The sequence below is a fragment of the Rhea americana genome, unplaced genomic scaffold, assembly GCF_003343005.1.
Source record: "Rhea americana isolate MKP2758 unplaced genomic scaffold, rheAme1 scaffold_178, whole genome shotgun sequence".
NCBI lineage: Eukaryota > Metazoa > Chordata > Aves > Rheiformes > Rheidae > Rhea > Rhea americana.
This window is the reverse complement of record NW_028185905.1, coordinates 344,809-355,148: the sequence shown is the minus strand read 5'-3', so window position 1 is coordinate 355,148 and position 10,340 is coordinate 344,809. Positions and strand designations below refer to the sequence as shown.

General features: G+C 49.4%; 1 protein-coding gene across 2 annotated transcripts; it reads right to left on the bottom strand.

Moving 5' to 3' along the window:
- Positions 1 to 609: 609 nt before the first annotated feature.
- PAQR5 (progestin and adipoQ receptor family member 5) lies at positions 610 to 10,334 on the bottom strand. Of its 2 annotated transcripts, none has more exons than XM_085301504.1 (7): positions 10,284 to 10,334; positions 9,672 to 9,799; positions 8,966 to 9,171; positions 8,567 to 8,693; positions 4,057 to 4,153; positions 3,202 to 3,343; positions 610 to 2,638 (listed from the first exon to the last, which is right to left on the bottom strand). In XM_085301504.1, the coding sequence occupies exons 1-7, from the start codon at positions 10,332 to 10,334 to the stop codon at positions 2,391 to 2,393; spliced, it is 999 nt and encodes a 332-aa protein (XP_085157630.1). In that variant the 3' UTR covers positions 610 to 2,390. The 2 variants fall into 2 exon arrangements, with proteins under 2 accessions (XP_085157630.1, XP_085157631.1); XM_085301505.1 differs by having other exon boundaries at positions 8,966 to 9,054.
- Between the last annotated feature and the right edge of the window lie 6 nt (positions 10,335 to 10,340).

Sequence of the window (10,340 nt, the reverse complement as noted above, 5' to 3'; positions counted from 1 at the left end):
TCCAAAGGAACCTTTGTGTCCTGGTAAAACCAAAGAATCAGCCAACTGCCCTACCGTATAGGAAAGTCACAACTTCCAGTAACTTTTACCTGAGATRTAGAAGTTAGATCAGTGGCCTATGAGTATGATGCAGCCTATTTAGGCTACTATGGAATCACAGTGGTTGGTATAGAAGACTTTAGTTCAAGATAAATTAATGCTAAATTTAAGAGATCATGTTGTGTTACATAGCAAAGAGGCTCCAGATCTAGAACTGGAAGCCAGACTGGACCCAGACAGGGATTCCAGACAAAATTCCATGCAAAACTTTACCCTGGGAGAGTTGCACCTTGTCCTTTGCACACCTACCTGGTTTGACCCTTCTCACGTTCCTGCCGTACCTGCCTAGTTCACCAGTGCAGTCAAATCTCACTGGCTGAAGAATAGAATAATGATACTTTTCTAGATTTGATCTTAAAGTTAATAGTTTTATCTGTAATTTGCTTTGGATTGGGATGAGATGACCAGATTATAATCTGCATAAGGGCCCTGTTGAGATGGTCTTCCTGGGTTAGAGGAAAGGGCACRGATACAATGAAACAACATGTTCAAACAAACAAATATCTTGCATTATTTACATGTAACAGTTTGACACAGAGGTTTTATTTCTTTATATGTGCATAAAACTTAGTACATAAAATAGCTTTTGGAAGGCATAGCTCCAACTGAAAAAGAAATCTGGCTTACTWATGGTGCTTCAAGATCAAACAACATTCAGTCATTTAGTCTGTAAGGTATCTATTAGAAAAAGTTCAATGCATAGCATTGCAGGATCTGTACGGCTTGTAGCAGTGTATAAAACAGTGCTGTATTTTTTAGTGTAGTTTTCCTAAAAATAATGACATATTTAATAGATGTTGCAAATGGAGAAGACAAAAGGACTTCCCATATTCAAAAGTTAAACTACCAATAAAAATTATAATAAATTAATGTAAATTTTAGAAAACCTTAAATCATTTCTTGCACACAAAAGACAAATTCCTTTCCAGTTACACATGTACACAAGGCAAATAATTTGCAAGTATTAGCACTYATCTTAGAAGCAGTTGTTTTCACAGACAATAGTTTTATAAATCATCCAAATCAGGTTAGCATATATCAGTGCCATAGTTATATTAGTTTTCCCTTTTAATGAAATAAAACTGTTGAATAAATAATTATGTTCCAGTGCTTACAAAGATTTATACAAATCTTGGTCAGCTTTCAAAAGAAAGCTTGTTTTCAAAAGAGTTGTTTGTCCTGTAATATATTTAAAGAGCTGTTGTATTGTCACTCAAAAGTGCATCTATTATACCTTAGTAGAGGTAATTATATAGAAAACAAATTATACACCTGTATGATTATCAAGAAGCTTGATAACATTCCACAGCAGTAATTTTTGCATTATATGTTGATGTGCCTACTACATGTTATTARGTAAGTCCAGTGTGACAATCTCATTGCAGGCATCCTCAAAGTCAAGGCTACACAAACAAATTCAGTGAAATTTGAAACATAGRCAAGCTCTAGTCTCTCTCAGTAACATATCTGTTAGGCACTTTGGTTTAATGTAAGGCTGTGGAAGACAAATACTTGAGTTTTTAATCTTCTAGATGATACTGCTGTTCAGGTTAAAACGTTAGTTAGRGGGCCCCTTAGGAGAGCTCTTTCTCATACTCTTTTGCAAAGGAGCCAGATCTGCTGACCTGACTAGCGTCACACTGTTACATCCTGGCTAATGATCCAGCTAGCTGATGTCAAGTGATGCAGGGAATGGATCTAAAATTGCTCCACGCCACAGAAGTGTGCCMCTGCCTTAGCAAGCTGGGGCTCACACCCTCAATGAAAGCAGAATCTTTCAGAGGAAAACTGGAAAAGCATTGCAAGAGCAGGCTGCAGAGCAGCCTCCTCGGAGCTCACCCGTCAGGACTCGCCAGCCCTGTCTGCACTGCAGTCAGTAAAACAATTCACATTGATTTCCATACAGCTGAGTTTTTGCTTCCAGTCTAAATTAATAACAAGCACATTCATGTCATCCGATGACCACCAATTCTTCCATAAGGCAGAACYGATGAATGCCTATTGCTTTGGAAAATAATAGCATTTATCTCCCTTTTACATAAAAATCTAAGATTATTATAAACATTTTTTGTGGTAAACTATCAACTTGATTAAAAGCATTTCAGAATCTGTTTCAATCTTTAAAGCTATGTGAAGAAAAGTGCAATATAAAAATGTTTCATTCTTGAGAAATTTTAAATAAACCTTTTCTTAAAGAGTGTACGTGAATAAATTCATCTTCATTCATACCATAGACACATGGGTTAGTTTCTCTCCCATGGAGCCATATAAATAGTATCTAAAACCGAAGCCTAATGCCCATGCAACTTCTCTGTCTGCAAAGGCTCAGGCATGAAGCTAAGAGACACTGAGCAGAGCCCAATGACAGCCAGGGAAATAGCTATGCAGATGCCCATCAGACCGAGAGTCTGAAGGGCCGAGGGAAGCGTCGAAGTGGCCAGGAGCCAGTCGTGGCGCTCAGTCATATCCATCCTGATGGCTTCCATCTGGAAGTGCGTGCCAATGATCCCGCACACGTGGAAAACCTGGTGGCTGTGCCCTGCAACAAAATCAAAAGCATTCAGTGCGAAATGTCCTGGGTTTCATTAAATTGTGTCATTTATTGTTGTGCCGCTAGATCCTCCTTTCCAAAACACGTAGAACTCCAGCCAGCTACAATTGACAGGAGAGACAGGCAGCGCTTTGCTGCAACCTGGCACGTGGCAGGTGAGCAGAGCTGCGCTTCTGCACGGCTGCGATGAGAGACCAAGGAAAACCCTTGGTGTTGTCAGAAGGACTCTAATCCAGTCTCTCCTTGGTGACTGCTCTTGCAGTGCCCTGATGTGGCACTCTGAAGTGTCAGTGTGATAAATGTGATGTCTTTTGCATGAGAAATTAGTGCTTTTTGGTCACAAAATGCCCTGTGAGACATTTTTGGTACAACAGGTTTCAGGAGCTGTTTCTGCTTTACTTAGGCAGAACTACTGTGTCTTGTATGTAAAACTGCACCTAGAATTGCCAGCAGGGACTGGATTATAACCTTGGAGAATCACTCCGGCATTAGTGTTCTTCCTYCCTGAAAACAGTGTGAAAATAACGCAAACTCACCCTTTGGGCACTTACCAATGTAGTCAAAGTGTCCTGGTGCAAGTCTCTCTGGCAGATGGCTAGCAAAAACGAAGCACGTGAGGAAGGCAAGCGCTGTGTGTTTGTAGTGGACCACGATCACAGCCTCTGTGCAGCTCTCCACCGCGCACAGGTAGAACTGCAGAAGTAAAGAAATGGCCGCGTGAGGGAACCATGCAACGGAGAGAGAGGGAACAACCAMAGGTATCTTCCAGCCTCTGTGCTCCAAGGGTCACCTTAGGGCCTAGGGCAGTCCCAGCCCAGCCCTCCAYGGCCTGCGCCAGCCCCGCTTGGCTCCGGGACGAGGATGGGGCTTGGCAGGCCCTGCGTGTGTCAAGGCTTTCCCCGAGGCTGGTTTCTGAAGGAGCACGCAATCTCCTGAGCGCCTCCATCACCTCTGACTGCTCCTCGTCTAGGAACAGGGCACGTGGGAGGCTGGCAGCGGCAGGCGGGAGCTGGAGCTCTGCTTGCAGGACCCACGACTCGCTACGAGAGCGAGAGCTGTTGCCTCTGTTTTATGCAAATCTCAGACTTCAACCTCTTGTCCTTAGATCTCACCACAGGAAAATTCCCACCCAGCTCATGTTTAGGAACGAAGCACAGCTTCCAAAGACAGCAAGTTTCCAGCAAGGTCTGAATGCCCCGCTTTGAAGTGAGAACAATCTGTGTATCAATAGGCACAGGAAAAAATAACCAAATCTCTTTTCCTGCTGGAGTTAGTTTTCTATTAAAAAAATAAAAGTGGATATATTTTCCAAAGTATTTTTCAGACTGAGATTAAGCAGCTGATATTTCCAACCCTGCAGGAAGCGAATGTCTTGGTGCTGTGAATACTGGCTCTTCAAGGCATACCCTGTAGAAGAGAGGAATGCTATCAAACAGGTATGGGTACGCAAAGGCCAGGGTGCGGGAAGCTTTGCTGAGCCGGGGCCGCTCCACCTCCAGAAACCTGGATGAAGACAGAGAAAGTATTTCACGTTACAGAGGCATGGCTGAGGAGGCTGATTGAAGTGTTACGTTCTGTTTTTCATCAGTTTTCTGGGCTGTGCCTTGCAACATGCAGACTGGGCATACTCTTTCCCACGGAGATCCACGAATTTCAGCCGGTACAGCGCAGCTYTTGTATCCTGACAATATTAAAGCTGCCAGTTCAGGCGGCTGATCCTTTCCTGGCCGAATCCCGAGGTGGGGAGGCAGGGTGAGAGGGGCACCCCTCTTCGTACTACCTGCAGAAGAGCCTCACGCTGAATCTGGACAAAGCACCTTCTCCGCCAGCCGTGCAGGCGTGGAAATAGAGCCGCCCCGAGGAGCCCCCCAGGACTCAGCCAGAGCAAATTTGACCGCAAGCTGTGCTGAAAACGCCCCCGTTTAATCCAACAGCGTGCTGCTCTTTGCTCTCTCTTTACCTCTTCTCCTATTTCCTCCGCCTCCCTCACATCCTTCTCCCACCCCTTTGCTTTCCAGTTTGCCGACTGCTTTTAAAGCAAATCTGCCTCCATAGCCCCTGCCCCTTCCCCTCCAGGCCAGCTCTGTGCGACGCCTCCGAGCCCCGCGGGTGCCCTTTCCCGCCGCACACCCGCGAGCCGTGCCCGAGCACGACGCCGTCTCGCGGGCGCGACGCCGTCCGACCCCGGACCGACCCAGCAGCCAGGTCTGCGCTGCTCCCTCCGCCGTCCTCCCTGCCCCGGGGCGGATGTGCCGGCGCAGCGAGGGCCCTCTAGCTATTTCCCTGGTTAGTGAATCACACCTGATTTATGGCTCAGTTCATGATGCTCTTATCCTTATTAAAAAAAAAAAAAAAAAAAAAAAAAAAAAACAGCCCAGAAGGAAAACAGATACTAGAAGCAGCTTTGAAAATGTGGAGTTTGAAAATGTGGAGTCTTTTTTACTCCATCTTGGCGTGGCTGATTTTGCTTTTTTTTTTTGCCATTGCTCATTAACGATTACATACCAGCAGCTGGGAGCAGAGCTAGTCTTTAAACAGCTGCTGCCCCTGCAGTTGTTTTTCACTGAGTTTTTACTCTCATAGTTTCGAATTCAAGCTTTCTGAGCGCAGCAATCCCAAGGAGAGTACATCTGCGTTACTTTAGAAGGCTTGGTAGGGAATACAACATGCAGGCTGCAATTGTCAATGTTTGTTAATTAAGCTGTATTGCAGCTTGTGTTCAAAATGCAAGAAATGTCCCCGCATACTTCTCTTTTACAGCCTGCCAAGACTCTGCAGTTGCCAGTGTAGAGAATGCATGGAGACAGACACTAAAATCAAAAAATAAATTAATTTGACGAGTTACCTTTTCATGACGTCACCAGTGTAACGACACCAAGCCCATTGGCTCTAACGATACCGYGTACGAGGAGGAAAGTGTATGTCTGGGTGGGGAGCAGTAGTKTGTGTTTCCCCCGACGCGGACGGCCGAGCTGCCGCAGAGGAGCCGGGTGCTTTCTCCCGCGCGCCGGCCAGAAGCGCAGCGTCCGGCTGGGCGGTCGGTCCAGCTGGGAGGACCCCACCCCACCCCACCTCCGGGCTCACCGCACGGGACTCCAGGGCCGGAGTGRAGCAGAGAGCAAACCGAAGACCTCTCCCTTTGACGTCTCCTCTTCGGGGTGAGGCAGAACAAGACCGAGCTTAATAGTTTTTCAGCCCAGTGAGGAAACAAGGAGATTAACCGAACTTGAACAGAATTACAAAAGATCTGCTTGCAAGGCAGAAGGGCTCCACTAATGAGATAACACCAAATACGTGTTGGAAACACAAAGAGAAGTTATGCTCGAGAGTTACACCTGCCTAAGGAGCTTCACCTTGTTCCTGCTCAGTTTGGCCCTTTCCATCAGCTCTTTCAGGAGACCTTGGTGTGAAACACCACGGTGACGGTGAATGTGCCTCCTGCTGCATTTTTTCCTGTCTTTCTACAGTATTCCCACAGTAGAAATCTGGTATTTCTACTGTATGTCCCTACTGTGGTGTCCCCTGCCAGGTGCTGCACCCCACTTCTGCGCGCAGATCGCTCAGCCGTTGCTACGTGGTGCTGTGCCAACCCTTGCCTTGCATCTTCCCACTCCCACGGCCAAGTGCAAACCTAACCTGAGCACTTCTGTTTCCAAAATTTTGCCACAATATTGCAGCGTGGGCCTATGGCCAGGCACACAGCAACCCCTGGGACAGTGCCCTATTCACAGGGGACTGCGTGAGACTTCACAGAGCTCAAGCATGCTCTGCTCTCGCCRTGAAAAGCTCATACAGGTTTTTCTACTTTCAGGTAGAAGTCCGCAGGGAGTTGCCAAATTCTCAAGCATGAAAGAACGTCTTTGTTCAACTGCTCATCCTGCGGGTGGGGAACGCGGTCAGACGCCCTCCGCAACAACGCTGCAGGGCTACATAGCACAGCAGAAAAGATAAACACGCTTATTTACATCTATCTGCATACGCTTCCCCGCCTGGCAATTCGATCTTCCTAGGGCAAAGCATGTAAAACACACAAAAAAAGAAAAAAAAAACTTCTGATGGAATAACTACTAATTAACCAGCTATACAGGATTGGAAATTTTTCCTGAGAAGTTGAAAAAATTTGGTGCAGTAGGCTTAGCAAAGGCCTTCGCATGTGCTTCAGGTGCCCCCACCGAAAGCGAGTAGCTGTATCTTCAACGGCACCGAAGCGCAATCCCTCCGAGCGCCGCGCGGGCCGGGGGCTGGACGGGGCGGGTCTGCCCGGCGGGACGCCCCGCGCGGGGGGACGGGGCAGCGCGGGGCCCTGCGCTGGGCACTTCTGCTCACCCGGGGACCTTCTGTCGGCTTTTCTAAGGCGACGCTCGGTGGGTTTGCCGCCTGCACGCTTTGCAACGAGAAATGCAGAAACAAAAGTGACTGTTGCTCTCTCTCGCAGTGATACCGCGTAGTTACGTGTTTTTTTTCACATAACTGCACGTACAGTTGTGTAGCAGAAACGCTGACATTTAGATAGGCAGATCAAGAATTTAGAAGGTTCCCAGTTAATCCTGAACTGATYGCAAGCCAGTGAAATGGCTCAAGTGCTGTCTCCAGGCAGTGAGTACTAGGGCTGACACACGGTCTTGCTAAGCCCATCTAGCAAGACAACAGAGCGACGCAGAAGACAAAAGTAAGAGGGAGAAAGAAGGAAAAAGAAATGAGGAGTATAAGGAAAAAATGCCAAATCCTTACTGGCATCATTTGCAAAGACGATCTAGGAGCGATCCTGGATGCTGCAACCCCATACAGTAATACTAACGATGGGTCCAGATCTTCTACCCTGGGGACTCTACTCCGGTCAGTAATCCTCAGTCCAAAAGACAAGTAAATCTCTTCATTTTCAACAGATACTAGAATAAGCCAAAATTTCAGGATCCATCAAAAAATATCAAGAGCTTTGTACCCTCCCTCTCTGTAAAACGCCGACGCTCARCCGCATCTCGCCCTGAGCAGCCGGTCTCCTGCGGCGAAACCGGCCGAGGAGCTTTGTTTCGGGGGCTGTCGCTGCTGAGCTCATTTCTCGCTGTCGAGGCGGCAGCAGTCGAAACACAACGAGGTTGCACGGGCCGGGGCGGCGGGGGCGACGGGGCCCCCAGCGCGGCGCCGGGCGAAGAGCCCGAAACGAAAGGACCGAAGGGCGCCAAACTGGTCACCCACCTTCAGAGCACAGATGTCGCGTTTTCTGCAGAGCAAACTGCGTGATACCCTAACGGCAGATACAGCCTTGGAGAAAGTATCCACCATGAATTAGATTAAAAAAAAAAAAAAAAAATCCTGCTAGAGTTCTGGCAAAGAACATATAGCTAGAAAGCAGCTAAGTACTTTAGACATTTTTAAGAGAGTTATTCAAAACCAACAGGCTAATTCCATTTGGGAACACAACGCCACACATCATGCTATTTATGCTTTAAAAATAATGCAATCAGCTGTGGGAATATTAGGGTTCCTCCTCTGCAGATCTGTAACACACACACGCACATAGAGCTTAGGCTGGTAAGTACTTTTTGCAGTTAAAATTGAGCACATGCTTAAATGTTTGCGGCATAGGAGCCTGCAGTCTTTACGGGGTGTTAGAAACACTGTGGATGGAACAAGGCGCTTGAGGCGGCCGTCTTCCCGACAGCCACTCGATACAAAATTACCTTTTGAATTTTCCAAAATTAAAACTTCTCCAACTGCTYTGCAGTTTTGTTTGTCAGCCTATCCTAGTATCAGCGTGCAGCACGTTTCTCAAATTAAAACATCCTCTTCCTCCCCTTCCTGCCCATAAGGCACAAACTGTTACAAAACAGTCTGCAGTTATGAAATTTTATTAGTGGCAATAATTAATGATTATAMTTTATCAGTGACAGCAGATAAAGCAAAAGGTAACTATACCTGGAATAGCAGGAGAGGCTGATGCTAACAACAGCGTTAAACACAGCGACGGGAACRTAACAATAGTGGAAAGTGCCGTTGACCCATTCTTTGGGGAAAATGTACGCTGAATACGCCAGCGCCGAGCCTGGAGGTGAGGAAGGGCCRCGGTTAGTCACAGCCGCTGTTGGCATCCTCGGCAGCCTCGCGGGCACGGCCGCGGCCTCCACGGTCTCAACGTGAGTCCGTTTCTCCCGGGGCTGCTCCGGCAGACAGGTCAGGGACGGAGCCGCTCGGGGACGGAGCCGCTCGCCGGGGCCGGGGCGGCTGGACGGGGCCGGGGGCTGCGGCTCCAGGTCCGGCGGCGGGCAGCAGCCCGCGCGGCACCGTTTCACCCGGGCGCCCTTCGCGCGTCCTTACCTAAGCTGTACGTGCCGAGGGCGGCGTAGTCGAAGAAGTAGCAGATGTGCCGGGCCCGGCTGGACATGGTGCTGAAGGTGTGGGCGCAGCTGGAGGCGAAGGGGTAGAGGCAGCAGGAGAGCAGGTAGGCGAGGAAGGGCCAGGCCCGGGCGCCCGCCTGGCCGTCGCGCGGCTGCAGCGAGCCCAGCAGGTGCCACAAGAAGTACCTGCAAGGCACGGGCGCGCTCGCGACACCCCGCCGGGCTGCCGGCCGCCGCCTCCCCGCGGCAGCCCCCGGCCGGCCGCGCCGCNCCAATGGCGAGCGGGCTGAGTTGGAGCAGAGAAGTTTGAGTAAGAGATAAGGGCGAGGCGAGTGCCCGGGCGAGCAGCGCCGAGTCCGGCACCGCGGCCGCGCCGCGCCGAGCCCCCCATCCTTTGAGAGCTACTTTMTTTTTCGACGGCTGCAAACGAGGGCTGGATTGCAGCCTCATTAATCCCGTAAATTGTCTGAAGAGTCAATGCTTCAGCTCGTGCTGCGCAAATTCTTACTTATCTTTTGCTTGTACCTCTTTGCCGTTGGTGCTGCCAGACGGATTCGCCAGAAACCAAACCCTTCTCCTCCTGCCTTTGCAAAGACCCTCTGGAAAAACCCAGCCGTGTACCCCTGCGGATTTGCAACCTCTCAAATGCATAATACTAGATTAAAAAGGCAAAATAGGTTCTGTACCAGGTAGGCACAAAGTGCGTCCAGATATTGAGGGTTTCGTTGGTCATCTGGAAGACGCTGAGCAGACAGTCCGTTGCAGAGCTCCTCGGGTGGCGATACCCAAACAGGATTCCCAGCTCCTGGTACCCCTGCAAAGACAGGAGGGGAAAGAGCTGCCCGGCAAGCCTTGGCCCTCGCGTCGTGCCCGGGACTGCGTGCGGCGGGCCAGCCGCCCAGTCCYGCAAGAGGCACCAGCTGCAAATCGTCGGAGAAGGGTAAGCAGCTCCCAAGGAGAGGAGAAGGACACGCGCTTCGGGGTGCAGGAACCTGCTGCGGAAGAACCTTCTCCCGTGACACATTCGGGGCGTTTGGTTAGCTAAATAAGAAACTTTTCTTGGTAGCATTAAAACATTCCTTTCAAGCTTGCTTTTGACGAAAAGCAAACAAGAACAAAGTCCGAGGTATTTCCAGCTCCCTTTTTAAACCTTGGCACGTTACAGGCAGAGCAGACCACCGCAAAGCCTCATCCCCGCTCTCAGAGCCCCTCGCCCTAGCCGGAAGGCTGAGAGTCGCGTTAGGACGCTCTCTCCGGGCGCTCGGGACAGGGCCGGCGCCGGGCAGCTCCGCACTCACCTGGGGCACCTGGCTGCTGCTGAGCAGCCGGGGCAGCTTGAGGCTCAGCATCGCGCG